The sequence below is a fragment of the Danio rerio genome, chromosome 24, assembly GCF_049306965.1.
Source record: "Danio rerio strain Tuebingen ecotype United States chromosome 24, GRCz12tu, whole genome shotgun sequence".
Lineage (NCBI taxonomy): Eukaryota > Metazoa > Chordata > Actinopteri > Cypriniformes > Danionidae > Danio > Danio rerio.
The window spans coordinates 37,725,001-37,742,500 of NC_133199.1; the positions used below are offsets into that span (position 1 = coordinate 37,725,001).

Here is a 17,500-nt window from a genome sequence, read left to right on the forward strand (position 1 = left end):
AATCCTGAGAAAAACACGTATTTCCAAAAAAAACCTAAACTAAAATTGATTTAACTGGAGCACTAAATTGTTTTATTAATGATTTCCGAAGAATCATGTGACATTGAAGCCTGAAATGATGAGGAAACAGGTTGTTCCAGTCATACAATTAATGCATTTTAAGTAGCTTCGGATGGACAGCATGTTCTAAATGGCGAGTGACTAAGTACTAGATACGTATGCCTGTTGCTTGGGAGAAAAACAATGAACGGCATTACTCTTTACTGATTGCAGGCTCTTACCGGACAGTGTTTGTTTTTCTTGAAAAATCACAGACAAGGCCATAACCACTACAAACATATCCCAGGTCAGTGTGTGTGCGTGTGTGTGTGTGTTTATGACTGTGACTGGCCATGTTGGTACCATCTATAAGTATTTGATTGTCTTATGTCTTTCTCTGCAGGAGGTGAATTTTGGAATGCTTGACTGCTCAGAGTATCCTGCACAATCTGGAGTTTCTTTTTACTCAAGTCATGAACCAAGCCCTCAAGTCTCAGGAGGTATATTATATGATTCAGTGAATTTCAAAAATTATGCTTGGGAAATCATTAAAGGCTCCATTTACTACTGCTATTAAGATGAGTTTCTGTCAATCCAGTTACTGATGTAAGAGACGTTAAATGCAGGTGTAAACTGGCTCTTAATGGTTCATTCATCGACATGGGGCTCTTCATTCAATAGTACTCGTAAATCACACTGAGTGCTTTTGCAGAAGTGATGTGGAGCATGATGGAATCTAAACACAAGTGGTCATGAGATGCATTTCAATGCATGTTAATCACTTGTGATCAGATTACTGTAAACACGTCTTGGTACTAGATTGGTATAACATATACACTCACCGGCCACTTTATTAGGCACACCTGTCCCACTGCTATGTGTTGGCTTGCACTGAGTCACAGTTTTTAAAGTTCAATTTCAAACGGTTTATTTTATTTTGAAGATCTGAGGTGAACTATCTGCTGCTGCTGCTTTCAGTATTATGGTAATGAATGTCATGTAAAATGGCATTCAAACTCACATTATTAGTATTTTACACTGAATAAAGCACATGAGGTGTACCTGTTTCTAAAATATAAATTTCAGGTATTGGTTAGGATAAAAGCTCATGTTAATATGGAAAATATTCCTTCTATTGCATGTGGTTGCTTTCATATAGAAGACGATTTAAATTAGCCTTTAGACTCGATAGTCAGGTCAGCTGCTTTTGGTCCTCAATCATTTGTCGTTGTCTTTGATCCTGGAATGCAATACCGAGTTCAACCACTGGGTGTCAAACCAACACCCTGCACATTTAAATTCTCTCCTCTTTTACTCACCATTCACTCAAAACCTATTCAAGTTTCTTTCTTCTGCTAAGCATAAAAGAAAAATATCTGGTTGCTGGTACCAGCTAACATCCAAAGTATTTTATTTTCCTGCTATGGCAGTCGATGGGTCCCAGCAGCTAGTAGTTTTCTAATTATCGCTTTAGTATTGAACAGAAGAAAGAAACTCATAATGAGGGAAAATACATGATGAGATCATTTTAATTTTTGGGTGAACTGCCTCTTTACACAGTATTAAACTTTAACCTTTAAACATTGATTTATTTTACTTCCAACTTTTGCCTTGTTTTCTATCTTCCTCTTAAGGTACAAATGAAGATCCGGTTACTGTTAGATCTTGAATGGCAGAAGCAGTCCCGTTTCTACTTCATAGATGACACAGACAGATGCATAATCCAAATCACAGATGTGGAGTTTGATTACTGTAATGAGCATCTGGGCTGCACTGATCATCTTGTGATTACTTCCCTTACTGACAGGCCAGTATAGATACATTCAAGACGCCAGGATCATTATAAATACTGGGTGTGTTCACATTTGTTGGGTTTGGTTTGATTAAATCAATTGCTCTATTTAGCTCATTTCATTTGAATGAGTGTGAACATTGCCAAAGGGTGCACGGAGCATGCGTACCAAGGCAGATTGAACTTTTTTGTAGAGTTTTTTTCTGAAATTATTTGCTATTTAATATCAAGCATCTTTCAGCATTTCAAAGAGTTAGATTTAGCATGTTCTATCTTTCTTTTTTTTCTCCAGGTTATTCTCATACTGCCTGTAACATTGCCTATACATACTGTATATAATATTTAGGTCTGGACTCTGTTGAGGCCATTCCATTACTCTCTTTGTTTCATCAACTGATTTTCTCTCCAAATTATATTAGATTTTACATAATTTTTGCAAATTGCTCTGTCCATTACATTAGCAGTTTGTTTGGGATCATTATCATGCTGAAAAATAAAACTCATATTCATATTAGGGGCTTTCTAGTAGGATGTACATGACGAAGTAAAACCTGCCTGTGCTTTTTATGGAGTCAATCTGGGGCCATATATACTTGCAACATGAAAGTTTTGCAAACAAAAAATAAAATATTGAGCAAAAAAATTTTAAAATAATGCAAATCTCAAAAAAATCGCAAAGGGAAAAATGAGTTTTAAGAAATAAAAGGAATTTTGCAAACAAAAATAAAGAACTGCAGGTAACTCATTGTGTCTTGATAAATTTCTGATGAATGTATTGCTCTCATTTATTTGCTGATTTGAGTGATTTCAGTATTATTATTATTATTATCTGTTCTATTATTACCCATACCTGTGGCATTATTATCAGGTATGTGTGCTTTGGTAAATAAAAAATCATTCTTTGTAAATGCATTCAGAGATGAGAAGATAAATTAGGAGAGCAGCATTAATGTCACAATGAGAGTAGATATGGAAGCAAGGCCATAAGGACATCTGCATTCTGTTCTGTAACTCATGATAAGGCACACCTGCACGTGCGCCCACACTCATTTGTAATGACTTCTAAAAAATATGAGTACCCGAGAACTTCAGCTGAACTTACAGTTGACAGCTCAGTGGACAGTGAACAAGATATATTGTTGAGCATTGTTTTTTGGCTGAGTCATCGCTTTTGAAACAGGAAGGAAAGACCTTAACTGGACATGGGTAAGATCCCTGAAAGACCCTGAGACTTTATTGGTGGCGGGCACCTGAGAGATTTAAGATCCCATTAGCGGAGAAGCTGATGGAGGTGTGTAATGTGTAAATTTGGGTGGAGTATTAAGACACAGAAATGTATTTAAACTGTGTGCAAGCCTATGTTCGGCAGACACTCGAACGACCTGTCTCTGTTGTTACTGATGTAACAATAAACTGCTTTGCCTAAAGACTTCAGAGATCTCGGACTTTGTCATTTTTTTGAAAAATTTGACTTGGAGACTTTAATATTTTGCAGACCAGAATCTTTTTTCCACAACACTGTCAGATCCTGTGTTCCATGTCATGTGATCTTCCCTCATGTTTTCATTCTCCATGTGTGTTTGTTTTCATCATGTGACCCTTTTGTTCTAGTTCCCGCCATTTGTAAATGTTCATTATTTCCACCTGTGTCTCACCCCTGTATGCAATCAGTTTAATCATCTCCAGTGTATTTACATTCCTGTGTTTTGTTCAATCCTTCATCTTGTTCTCTCAATTGTGCTTCGTTGGCAACCCATGTTGTTCTTGAGGCTCCTGCGTTATCGAAGGCCTTCCAAGTGAGTGTTTGTTAATAAATCTACGTATTTGATTAATCTAGCGATCCTTTTACCTTCCTGAGTGAGCCAAGGCAATACAACTGAGGCCTAAGACTTTTGGACAGCACTGTAAATACAACAGGGACAAAATACATTAAATGGAGCCAACAAAAGGACATGATTTCACAAATGCATCATTTTTCCCTTTTTTTTTTTTTTTGTCCAGACAAACAAATCAAGACAGTGGAACTACAAGTGTGAACACATCCTTAAAGAGTTGCACTTATCGTCTACTTTTGAAAATTAACCACATGCTTATTTTGATTGGTTCCGAGCAGGTGTTATATCACATTGGCCCAGACTTTAGGAATGAGTATGGGAGGAGCTCCAGCTGGAAAAACTGAAACCACGTAGTTGTCTTTAATTGCTCTGACCAGATGGATTTCTGTGGACTGGGCCGCAGGTTAAATAAACTTCTCAAACTCCAAATTAATCTTAACAAAGCACCTGTTCATTAGAATAGAGGGTGAATATTTCAAGTGTTTGACGTTTTTCAGACGATGATCAATGTTTGTAATGTTTGTCAAACAGGATTAGTCCAGTCTGGTGCTTGGGGTTGTTTTGAGTTCAACCGCATCGAGTTTGGCATTTTTCTTACTATGGTAATGGGACTAATTTTAGCCCCATTTGTCCATGATTTATTAAGGTGTTTTCGAAATACCTGGAACAAGGGCACTTATGATTTACTTAAAACACTTTAACAACTTTCCTTCCCTGCTTTATTAACGGTTGCCACAGCGGAATGAACTACCAATTACTATGGCATATGTCTTACCATCAGATACCTTTCCTGCCCACAACCCAGCACAGAGTGACTCATGAACCCCCAGTGCTGAGCTCTGTATGAAATCCATTACATTATCTCAATGTAATCAATATTTAAATGAAATTGTATTTTTTAATGGGGTGAAACTGTGGTGCAGTAGGTAGTGCTGTTGCCTCACAGGAAGAAAGTTGCTGGTTTGAGCCTCAACAGGGGGCCTGTTTCAGCAAGGAGGTTCAACCAACTCAGTTTAAACTTGAACTCTGAGTTGATTTACTGAGAGATTAAAACTTCTGAGTTTTTGGTTTCAGAACAGCTGATCTGAGTTGGGTCAATCAACTTTGAGTAGACCAACTCTGAGTTAAGCGCTCGCACCGTGACTATAAAAAGGCATTCTCAATGGAGCGCAGATATTACGAGTGACTATGGCAATATCTTAAAAAAAGAGATCACTATTTCTTTCTCCAGCTGAACTTGATCTACGAATGCATAGTTATAGCATATATGACCATATATTTTGAAAAGTAACACCACTGCATCAGTGAAACAGAGACAGTTAGAATGAGCAAACATAGCTGCTTAAGCTAATGCATAACCCTGCTTTCTCTAGTTTAACAAACCTGCCATTTTCAAACTGAAAACCTAGAGTTTCTCTCAATTCAGGGTTAAAATACTCTGCGTTTTCACTTAACCTCCTTTCTGAAAAGGCCCCTGGTCAGTTGGCTTTTCTGTGTGGAGTTTGCATGTTCTCACCGCGTTTGCGTGGGTTTCCTCCGGATGCTCTGGTTTCCCCCACAGTCCAAAGAGTGAATTAGGTTGGCTAAATTGTCCGTTGTGTATGTGTGTGAATGAGTGTATGGGTGTTTCCCAGTGAAAAGGGACTAAGCCGAAAAGAAAATTAAATTAATGCATTTTTTTTTTTATCACAAAATCCGGGTTATGCTGGTCGGCAGGAGCTGCCTGAGAACTTCAGAGAGATTCAGTGTCGCAAATTGGCTATGATGGTGCTGACCGAGCCATCTTTATGAGGGTGAAACTTGCCAGCGCAGGTTTTCGGAAAAATCAAGTCCTCAGCCGCAAGTTTTACACTCTTTATAAACTGTGTGAGGAACAGCTTTCCAAACAGGTACCCTCAAATCATTGTCAACACAAAATTTAATGAGCTGGTAAGTTGTCATGAGGCCCTTTCATTTCAGTGTAGTTGTTACATTTGGTTATACAGCAATGCATGTAATGCAGAATCAGTTTTATTATTATACTGATAATGCGCTATCAATAAAATCTAAAACCAAATGTGCTTTAGCATGGTAAATCCTGCTTTAAATAATATTACATTTAATTGCTTATTTAAATTTGTCAAATTACAATTTTTATTTATTTAAGTTTTTTTGGGAAAACAGCATTTTAAATTATACAATAATTATACAAATGTTTGTTTTTCATGATTTATGAGTTTGTCATTGTCTTGATTTGAATAAGCTAAGTAAAAATATAAATAAAAACTAAATGTTTTGTTTGTATGACAGCTCTTGCTGATGCTTATTCAGACTTTTTGAATACTCAACAGGTGCATTATGATGACTTTGGCTTGAGGAACATCTTGTCTGTTTTGAGAACGTTGGGTGCTGTTAAGAGGTCCAATCCAACAGAGCCAGAAAAGACTGGGATCATGAGAGTCCTGCGTGACATGAACCTCTCCAAAATGGTGAATATAATCCAAATCTGATCAGTGAAGCAACAGAACAGATGTGTTGTTGTCACGGGTACTCTCCGCAAATAACTCGTCCTGTCTTTATTCAGGTTGATGAAGATGAGCCTCTGTTCATGAGTCTGATCAATGACCTGTTTCCGAGGATCATGCTGGATAAAGCTGGTTACCCTGACCTGGAAGCTGCTATCACCAAACAAGCTGAAGAAGCAGGACTGATTGCACACTCACCCACCCTGGATTCTCAAACTTGTGCAACTGTATGAGACTTGGTTAGTCATTCATTATTCATTTGACAAATATATGTTAAATGCTCTGAGTACACAGAGTGGAGGCTGTTGTTCTGTTTGTTCTCTGTACATGGGTATGATGACCCTTGGCCCAAGTGGAACTGAAAAAACTACATGTGACCACAGCTAATGACTGGACAGATGGCCAGGTGACCATTAGACACGAGGGTAGTATTCACATACAGTTTAAGAAGGTATCTAATAGTGTGAAGTGTTTACAACTTCAATTCAGAAATGGATCAATATTAGCCTGTTAACCGTTTATGCATATGAAAAGCTCTATTGATTTTCTTTTTTGACATTGCCCAAGGAAAGGTCAGACAGAATTGTGTGCACTGTTTTTAAAAGCTTTCATTGACTATTGAGATACTGTATCTAAAACCGGTTATTACTATTATTATACTTGTTTTAAACTCTTCCCTACATTTTCTACAGGATTTGATGAATTTTGTCTTCACTGCCCAAAATGCAGCTGCTTGAATACGTGTGCATAAAGCAGACCATTGATTTATTACAGGTAAATAGATATGTGAAGTCATTAGGTTTTATGCTGTATTGAAAACGCATTAAAGGGGTAGTTCATCCAAAAATGTAAAAAGCATACTCGCCATTTACTTACCCTCAAGTTGTTGCAAACTTTCTAAAACGCAAAAGAAGATATTTCGAAGAATGCTGGTAACCAGTAGCCATTGATATCCATAGTGGGAAAAAATAGACTATGGTAGTCAGTGGTTTTCCCAACATGCTTCAAAATATCTTGAAGGCGAAAGAAATTCAAACAGGTTTGGAACTAGTTAAGGGTGTGTAAATGATGACAGAATTCTCATTTTGGGTGGACTATTCCTTTAATATAGATGTCTATCATAGATGTTGTCCCTTACTGATTTCTTTATTTACTCTTTTAGTTAATTTTGAGTTTCCTGCATTATTTAATTAACTTCTTAAGACTTGTATTAACTGGTATTATTTTTTTTTTTGCGTTGCAGGCATGTTTGTTTATATATATATATAAATATATATATATATATATATATATATATATATATATATATATATATATATATATATATATATATATATATATATATATATATATAAATAAATATATATATATATATATATAAATAAAGAGTGGTGTGAAAGTATTTGCCCACTTATTGATTTATTATATTTACAATGTTTGTCACACTTTAGTGCATACCTGTCAAAATTGGAATGTGAAAAATAAGGCATATGCCCACCATAATAAGGGATATCCCTTTATACAGTATAACACCCCAAAACCAGGCACCGCTCATCACCAGTCTAATACCATCCCTACAGTGGCAGCATCATGCTGTAGGGATGTATTTCAGCAGGAGAAACTGGAAGAATAGGCAGGATAGAGGGAAAGATGAATGCAGCAATGTACAGAGACATCCTGAATGTCGGTACAGTAAATTTCATTCTGTGTTGTATTAAAAAGTCTTAAATATAACTCCTATAAACCTGCAAATAACCTGATATTACTAATCAAAAATGTAGTTTTGATATATTTGCAGTAGGAAATGTTCAAAATACCTCCATGGAACAGGATCTTTACTTGATTTTCTAACGATTTTTGGAATATATATATATATATATATATATATATATATATATATATATATATATATATATATATATAAACACCATTAGTTTTGACCCATACAGTACATTATGGGCTATCACCACAAATATACTCGTGCAACCTAGGACAGGTTTTGTGGTTGCATATAGTTGCGGCTGGGAATCAAAAACCAGTTCTATTTTTAAAAAAAGAAAATAGGTAGAAACAAATAATCTCCATGACTTTTCAATCCACAACAATGGACAGTTTCTTAAGTATTTTTATTTAATATGTATGTAGCATTTATTTAACATGTATGTTTAAATTTGCATTTTTAATTGTGAGATTCAAGTTCATTAACCTCTTTAGGGAATATAAATGCACATGTTTACACAGGCGATGTATGACGCTGCCATGAAGGAGAAGCAAGACCTGCTGGGTGATGCTGAGGCATGCAAAAAGAAAATGTCCAATGCCGTGGCACTTATAGATGGACTTAGTGGAGAAAAGGTTTCAAATTCCTTGCAGGATTACGTCTTATTGGCTATATAGAATACTTTTACATTTAAATAATACATAAATCATCCAAACAGAACAGTGTATGTGCATATGTATTTGTCTTAGGTTCGCTGGAGAAAGCAGTGCTCAGTCTGAGAGGCAAATCAAAGATATGGTCGGTGATGTGTTACTTGCCACAGGATTTCTGTCTTACTCTGGACCTTTCAACTAAAAGTATCGAACTCTTCTCATGCAACAGTGGAAGAAAGAGATGGATAGCAGGCACATACCTTACAGCGAGGTATATTCATTTCAACATAAAAATCAGGGCAACACGTTACTTGATTGACACGTGTTCATAAGATTGTCATAAAACCTTTATAATCATGATATGACACATCATGAACATGAATGACGATTTATGCAGGCTTATAAAAATTCACTCAGTCATGACATTTTGAATGCACAGATGACATTGTTAGTTATGACAATTTGATATTAAACAAAAAATCACAACCATGATGACAAAAACTTCTGTCATAAATCTGTCATAAACATGATTGTCATGAAGCCATTATAAATGTCATGAATTTTATGGGCTATATATATATATATATATATATATATATATATATATATATATATATATATATATATATATATATATATATATATATATATATATATATATATATATATATATATATAATTTTTATATATATATATATATAAATATTTTTTTTTATTTACTTTTTTTACCTCGATTACAGTGCTACATTTTTCATCAATGTCATTAAATATTAATGGAACTCTAAAGAAATGATTCAACAGAGTAATGACCCCTTTAATGAGACATTTGAATGAAAAATATAGCTTGTTCCAGTGAAGAAGTGAAAAATATTTAGGACAATTATTATGCACTGATGTCAATCATGTTTATGACCTCTTCAAGTGAAGTGTCACCAAAATCAGTCATATATTCAAGCTTGTTTTTACAGCTTTTACATCGTATACAATGGTTTTCCCTGCAGAACCTGAATTTGATGAGAATTTGATGATGATAGAATGGAACCTGCAGGGTCTCCCCAATGATGACCTGTCCATTCAGAACGGCATCATCATGACGAAAGCTGCTCGTTATCATTTGCTGATTGATCCACAGGGCAAAGGCAAGATCTAGATTAAGAAAAGAGTACCACAGGTATGATCATTTATTGTGTGTGTGTGTGTGTGTGTGTGTGTATATATGTAACTCATTTTAATTCTTTTTTTTTTCTTTTTTTTTTAAGTTTTAGTGATTTTTTTTTTTTTTTGCCTTTATTTTGGCTATTTAGATTTTATAAGGAGTTATTTAGTGACTAAAATTTTATTTTAATATATCTGTTTAAGAAATCTGTTTTGTTTAAATGAACCAAAATACATTGCCTGTATTCACAGAAATGGATAAAAATATTCATTTTCAAAATGAGGTGTAGTCAAATATGCTGAGCACTGTTTATTTTGATATTCAGCATTTGGAAAAGTCCAATCATTAAAGTATTCCATTCTAATTTTTAAATTACAGGCCACATTAAATTGAAACCAAAATGTCCAGGAGGTGGCGCCAGATCTCTTTTTTGTCACTGAAATATAAATTCAGAGTCGTTAAAAAACGGTTCATTTATAAATGAATTGACTCACTGTGAATGACTCGCCCAGATTGCTTGTTAACTTCATTTGTTAAGTGCTTCAATGTTAATGTGTTTTAATATCTGATTAAATAGTAAAAACAAACACTGTAAAAAATGCAGGGATCCACACAATTTTTTCATGTTGTCCCAACACAAATCGATTGAGTTAATTTAACACTTTTAACAAATTTATGTGGATTGAACATAAAAAAATTAAGTTGTCCCAATGAAATCTCAAGAATTATTATGATTCAGCTTATTTTAAATAAGTAGTTTGAACAAGCAAAAAAAGTGTAAGAGATAGGAAACTCTGTATTACTGTCAATAAATGCAGGGAAAGCCAGCTGATAAATTTTCAACAAATGTTTGTTTTATGTGACTCGAAAGCACTGCCTCTTCCATACTATATAGCTGAACATCCTTTCTGCGTACTTACACGAGGACACTCTGAGATTTGAGGCTGGCTTAATAAATGCATTTATAGCTTTCATCTTCATGCCACGATTGTGAAGCAACAATGTGCACACATATCGTGTTTTCCCCAATGCTGTAAAATAATCGAGATGAAATAGTGCTGCTACATGCACAGATCATGCAACAGGCACACGCGCGGGCTAAAATATAAGTGAAAATATTTTTTACATTTATTTATATGAATCTTTTCAAATATTTACCTATTTGTTTTCTTTTCAGCTTAGTCCCTTTATTAATCAGGGGTCGCCACAGCGGAATGAACCGCCAACTTATTCAGCATGTTTTACGCAGCGGATGCCCTTCCAGCTGCAGCCCAACACTGGGAAACATCCATACTCTTCCATTCACACACATACACTATGGTCAATTTGGTTTATTCAATTCACCTATAGCACATGTCTTTGGACTGTGGGGGAAACCCACGCCAACACGGGGAGAATATGTGCTGTGAGGCTATTGTGCTATTTACTGCTAACTCTTATTTTGAATTCTAGGACATTTTTTCTGTTGTGTGTATTATATTGTACGCAGATAAATCAGTACTTCAAAGATGTGTATTAAGAATGTAAAATGAGTCAGATCTTGATTTTTTTTTTATTCTTATTTTGCATTAGTTATTGATCTGCTTTCAAGTCTGCGTGAACCAGAAGTTGTGATTATGTATTTCCCACTGAAATTGAATATTAAGAAGGGGGTGTGGCTTTCTTTTGTACTTCTCTCATCTTTCACTTCCAGCAAACTAACAGTTGGAGGGGCGTGGCTATGCATATATCACAGAAGCTGTCAAACTGACATCAATGGAGGACTGCTGTTCCAGATCAAAAGCAAATGGTTAGATTTTAAATAAAGATTATTAAAACAAACCGTTGTTATAACAGAATGTATTAATTGTTCACTGTAAGACTATAGGCAAAATAAACATTATAAATTCTGATTTCATGCAGACTTTAATGCTGAAGAATAGTAACTGATAATTTACTGTACCCTTTCGGTTCACAGCCATGCAGTCCTGGTCCACTACACCTATAATAAACACACACATTTTACAAAACTAATTACACAAATCTTAAGTTGAATTATTTATTATGATTGTTAATTATCAATTATTTAATTCCATATAATAATCAAGAAATAATGGTAATACTTTGGTTTAAGGATCAATTCTCGCTGTGGATATTAAGAGATTGGCTGTTTTTAAGTACTTAATAAATATAAGTTCTGCATGATCTTATTCTAGTTCCTTGTGGAACAACAACACTATTTATAGACATACTGTATATACACTTATTTAACAACATAGTTCACATTTCAATTTACATTATATAGCTACACATACAATATCAGGTGTATATAGCAATGTACCTGTACATACTGTACATTTGTAATTTACATCTTTTGTATTCATTATTCACCATCCCTTTATTAACCTGGGGTCGCCACAACGGATTAAACCGCCAACTTATCCAGCATATGTTTAATGCAGCGGATGCCCTTTCTACGTAAACATTACCTAAACATTCATACACACTCATTCACTATGGACAATTTAGCCTACCCAATTCACCTGTACCGCATGTCTTTGGACTGTGGGGGAAACCGGAGCATGGGGAGAACATGCAAACTCCACACAGAAATACCAACTGACCCAGCCGAGGCTTGAACCAGCAACCTTCTTGCTGTCAGGGCGCATGTGCTACCCACTGCGCCATCGTGCAGCACTTATGTTTTGTATTCTGTTTTCTTATTTTTTACTCCTTTATTATCAGTATTTTTTTTTCAGTCACTGATCAGACTCTCTTCCTCCATCTCGCAAAATCACTGCACTTGATTCGAACAGTGCCACTAATACACTCTGCTCCACACTAGCATCATGTCTAGACCGATTATGCCCTCTTGCATCCAGGCCAGCCCGTGCCAGTCCTCCTGCACCCTGGCTCTCGGATGCTCTCCGTGAGCATCGCTCAAAACTTCGGGCTGCGGAGAGAATGTGGCGGAAAACTAAAAATCCTGCACATCTCTTAACATACCAAACTCTTCTGTCCTCTTTCTCAGCTGAGGTTACTTCTGCAAAGCAGACATATTACCGTCTGAAAATCAACAATGCCACTAATCCTCGCCTACTTTTTAAAACATTTTCCTCCCTCCTCTATCCTCCTCCTCCACCCGCATCCTCCACACTTACTACTGATGACTTTGCTACATTCTTCTGCACCAAAACTGCAAAAATCAGTGCTCAATTTGCTGCACCTACAACAAACACGCAAGATACAACACCAACACCACACACACTCACCTCTTTTTCTCAGCTCTCTGAGTCTGAGGTGTCCAAACTTGTGCTATCTAGCCATGCAACCACCTGTCCACTCGATCCCATTCCCTCTCATCTCTTGCAAGCCATCTCTCCTGCAGTCATACCAACACTGACTCACATAATTAACACATCTCTTGACTCTGGTTTATTCCCCACTACATTTAAGCAGGCTAGGGTAACCCCACTGCTAAAGAAACCCAACCTGGACCATACGCTACTTGAAAACTACAGACCAGTATCCCTGCTTCCATTCATGGCCAAGATTCTGGAGAAAGTAGTGTTCAATCAAGTCCTGGACTTTCTTACTCAAAACAATCTCATGGACAACAAGCAATCCGGCTTTAAGAAAGGCCACTCAACTGAGACTGCCCTGCTCTCGGTCGTGGAGGATCTCAGACTGGCTAAAGCAGACTCTAAATCATCAGTCCTCATTTTGCTGGACTTGTCAGCTGCTTTTGACACTGTCAACCACCAGATCCTGCTATCTACGCTTGAGTTACTGGGCGTTGCGGGCACTGTTATACAATGGTTCAGATCTTACCTCTCTGACAGGTCATTCAGGGTGTCTTGGAGGGGAGAGGTGTCCAACCTACAGCATCTAAACACTGGGGTACCTCAAGGCTCTGTTCTTGGGCCACTTCTCTTCTCCATCTACACATCATCTCTAGGACCGGTCATCCAGAGACATGGATTCTCCTACCACTGCTATGCTGATGATACCCAGCTATACCTCTCTTTTCATCCTGATGATCCCTCGGTTCCAGCTCGTATCTCAGCCTGCCTGTTGGATATTTCACACTGGATGAAAGATCATCATCTTCAGCTGAACCTCGCAAAAACGGAAATGCTTGTAGTTTCTGCCAACCCGACTCTACACCATAACTTTTCAATCCAGATGGATGGGGCAACCATTACTGCATCCAAAATGGTGAAAAGCCTTGGAGTAACGATTGATGACCAACTAAACTTCTCTGACCACATTTCTAGAACTGCTCGATCGTGCAGATTTGCACTCTATAACATCAGAAAGATCCGACCCTTCTTATCTGAACATGCAGCTCAACTCCTTGTTCAAGCTCTTGTTCTCTCCAAACTGGATTACTGCAACTCTCTACTAGCTGGGCTTCCAGCTAACTCTATCAAGCCTCTTCAACTGCTCCAGAATGCAGCAGCACGGGTTGTCTTCAATGAACCTAAACGAGCACATGTCACTCCGCTGCTAGTCCGTTTGCACTGGCCGCCAGTTGCTGCTCGCATCAAATTCAAAACTCTGATGTTTGCCTACAAAGTGACTTCTGGCCTAGCACCTTCTTATCTGCTCTCACTTCTGCAGATCTATGTGCCCTCCAGAAACTTGCGTTCTGTGAATGAACGTCGCCTCGTGGTTCCATCCCAAAGAGGAAAAAAATCACTTTCGCGAACGCTCACGCTCAATCTGCCCAGTTGGTGGAATGAACTCCCTAACTGCATCAGAACAGCAGAGTCACTCGTTATTTTCAAAAAACGACTAAAAACTCAACTATTTAGTCTCCACTTCACTTCCTAATTGCCTCTTTGAATATCACACTAACTAACTGTACAAAAAAAAAAAAAACTACTAACACTTCCCTTCTTAGACTTTACAGACCTGAAACTTGCCTTTAGTACTTATTCATTGTTGCTCTTATAGTTGTGTACATTGCTTCCTTGTCCTCATTTGTAAGTCGCTTTGGATAAAAGCGTCTGCTAAATGACTAAATGTAAATGTAAATGATTTTGTGATCTCTTTGGATACTTTTGTTATGAATTCAAATTTCTCGTATGTGTAAACTTACATTAGCTCTCTTGTTATTCTGATAACAACTATTAATAAGCAGCAAATTAGTTAAAAGTCATAGTTAATAATTTATTAATAGCAAGAATTGTACCTTAAAATAAAGTGTGACCAAAATAATATATTATTAATAATAAACATACAGTTGAAGACAGAATTATTCGCCCTCCTGAATCTTTTTTAATTTTTCCCAAATGGTGTTTAACAGAGCAAGGAATTTTTCACAGTATTTTCCATAATATTTTTTCCTCTGCGGGAAGGCTTATTTGTTTTATTTCAGCTACAATAAAAGCAGTTTTAATTAAAAAAAAAAAAATCCTTTTAAGGTCAAAATTGTAGCCAGCAATATTTTATTTTGGTTGTTAACAGAACAAACCATCGTTATACAACGACTTGCCTAATTAACCAAGTTAAGCCTTTAAATGTCACTTTAAGCTGAATACTAGTGTCTTGAAAAGTATCTAGTCAAATATTATTTACTGTCATCATGGCAAAGATAAAATAAATCAGTTATTAGAAATGAGTTATTAAAACTATTATGATTAGAAATGTGTTAAAAGAAAATATAGCTGTTAAACAGAAATTGGGAAAAAATATACAGGAGGGCGAATAATTCTGACTTCAATTGGATAGAATTTATAATAATAAAGTACTAATAATCCAGCCGTTCTTAACTTGTTCTTACCCGTGTGTACAGTTAGCATGGCATGGCTGGCACTGTCTGCTTTTGTCTGGGTACATCCAGACTAGTCTGTTATTAGGGCCTTGCACTTTGTGCGCACATTGTGCCACGCAGTGTGTCCCATCTTTAAAGTGAGCACACTCTGTACACTGATCAGCACCCTAAAAAGGCAGAAAAAGAAAACCAAATTAACACATCCTACACAGAAATGTGACTTTAAAGCTTATTAAAGGGATAGTTCACTTAAAAATGAAAATTCTGTCATTATTTACATGCTCTTGTTCCAAACCTTTCTTTTCTTCTGTTAAACAAAAAAGAAGATATTTTGAAAAATGTTGAATACCTGTAACCATTGACTGCCATAGAATTAGTTTTTCTGCTATGGATGTCAATGGTTACAGGTTTTCATTATTCTTTATATTTGTTTAATCAGAATAAATGAATTCAATTGATTGAAGGGTGAGTAGATTTTTATTTTTGCGTGGACTGTCCCTTTAAGCATCACTATATGATTAATTAGGGCTTTAAGCACTGAACAGTGTGACATACCGGCCCATGACAACTTGCCGTCCCGTTCAGAGCCTTGCATTGTGGGTCACAAGCCAAACACACATTATCTGACATGTACTCTCGAGGGTCTCTGAGAAAACATCACATGTAGAGAACAAGTCAACATCAGCAGACAATATTGTTTGGGTTATATATTTATATTAGGACTGCAGTTTTAAGTGTTAATTCTTTAATTGAGTTCTTGCTTTGACATGACTATTGAAACTCATATCTGACTCAAGAGTCACACCAAGATAAATGTAATTAATTAATACTATTTTTTAGATATATTAGCTATTTTTATATTTGTATTTTTATTATATTATTATGCTGGTAAATAAATAAACTACTTTATCCTTGTAAAATGTGACCAGATGATGAGTAAGAATGCTGAAAAGTCAGCTTTGAAAAGACAAATTTATTTCGCCCACGTTTCAAACTACATGGTCTTCATCAGGTCAAGTGAAAAGCCGTCAAATTAAAATTGTCTTTTGATAGCTAATAAGAGCTATTGTTTTGGACTTTTTCTATTGCGTTTGGCTTGATCGAGCACCTGCCTTTAAGAATTTTAGGATGTTTTTCTTTCTGAAATGTTGCGCTCTCACCCGTTCAGCAGGTTGCAGTGACTGACACAGCATCCCCTACGGCTGACGTGCTGACAGAACACACACATGGACGGCCCCGGACCCCAACAGCCTTCATCTCCACACATACTGTCACAGGTGCTGTTCTGCTGTACTGAAAAATAATGATGACTCGTCAAATTATGTTAAATTTTCAGACATATTTATATTCCTATTTAGACAACATTTTAACAGTTAAGAAATGCATATTTGTTACAATAGCCCAGATTTTTTTCCCCCATCACATCCTTCACACCACAACCTTTTTATTTTATTTTTATTTATTTGTTTTTATCCTCTTGGTATTATTATTATTCATTATATATATATATATATATATATATATATATATATATATATATATTTATTAATAAAATTTAGTTATTTATTTGTTTATATATATTAAATAATTAATTAATTAATTAATTTTCTTGTTCCTGTTTTAAAGGTTTAAAAGTAAATGTTTAAAGTTATTTCAAGCATGTATGGATTTTTCACCCCACTGTGTTTTCAATCATAACAAGTAAATACATTTTTTATTTCCACCTATTATAATTTTCGGGGAAAAAAAACTCAAAATGACCATTTTTTTAAATTTGTAAACCATGAAGACATATTATCAGACCCTTATAAAATAAAGCTAATATTAAATTTTTTTACTAAAGCACAGACCAAATAAGTCTATTAACTCCAGAGAAACTGGAATCCAGAGACCTGGAATCCAGAAACCTGGTTTGTTTGTCTGTCCATTTATATATCCATTTATTTATTGTTAATTTAAAGTGAATGTACAGTTAAATAAACTGTTCTGCAACCTTAAAACCTTTTTTATTGTGTATTCAGCTCAATTACTTAAATTATCTTG

General features: G+C 35.8%; 3 protein-coding genes across 11 annotated transcripts in view; 1 reads left to right on the forward strand and 2 right to left on the reverse strand.

Annotated features, from left to right (window-relative positions):
* Positions 1 to 8,814, forward strand: part of LOC110438357 (dynein axonemal heavy chain 5-like) — a 14,692-nt gene extending 5,878 nt beyond the window's left edge. Inside the window, exons 5-11 of one of the 3 annotated variants that reach the window (XM_073941000.1) lie at positions 274 to 346; positions 443 to 539; positions 5,997 to 6,134; positions 6,230 to 6,595; positions 6,863 to 6,944; positions 8,412 to 8,525; positions 8,640 to 8,814. In XM_073941000.1, coding sequence (XP_073797101.1) covers positions 513 to 539; positions 5,997 to 6,134; positions 6,230 to 6,403 — 339 coding nt within the window. In that variant the 5' untranslated portion in view covers positions 274 to 346; positions 443 to 512 and the 3' untranslated portion in view covers positions 6,404 to 6,595; positions 6,863 to 6,944; positions 8,412 to 8,525; positions 8,640 to 8,814. The remainder of the gene's footprint in view (positions 1 to 273; positions 347 to 442; positions 540 to 5,996; positions 6,135 to 6,229; positions 6,596 to 6,862; positions 6,945 to 8,411; positions 8,526 to 8,639) is intronic. The other 2 variants (XM_073940998.1, XM_073940999.1) reach the window with 2 other exon arrangements.
* The window catches only part of agap3 (ArfGAP with GTPase domain, ankyrin repeat and PH domain 3), a 985,397-nt gene that overhangs the window by 47,027 nt on the left and 920,870 nt on the right, over positions 1 to 17,500 (reverse strand). The window lies entirely within an intron of this gene.
* LOC571431 (epidermal growth factor receptor-like) overlaps positions 9,271 to 17,500 on the reverse strand; it is a 31,500-nt gene continuing 23,270 nt past the window's right edge. For 3 of the 7 annotated variants that reach the window (XM_073940990.1, XM_073940992.1, XM_073940991.1), the window contains 5 exons: positions 16,618 to 16,750; positions 16,013 to 16,103; positions 15,467 to 15,624; positions 11,642 to 11,680; positions 9,271 to 9,689 (listed from right to left, as the gene is read on the reverse strand). In XM_073940990.1, the coding sequence (XP_073797091.1) occupies positions 9,632 to 9,689; positions 11,642 to 11,680; positions 15,467 to 15,624; positions 16,013 to 16,103; positions 16,618 to 16,750 (479 nt within the window). In that variant the 3' untranslated portion in view covers positions 9,271 to 9,631. Of the gene's footprint in view, positions 9,690 to 11,215; positions 11,466 to 11,641; positions 11,681 to 15,466; positions 15,625 to 16,012; positions 16,104 to 16,617; positions 16,751 to 17,500 lie in introns of those variants that run through there. The other 4 variants (XM_073940993.1, XM_073940994.1, XM_073940995.1 and 1 more) reach the window with 2 other exon arrangements.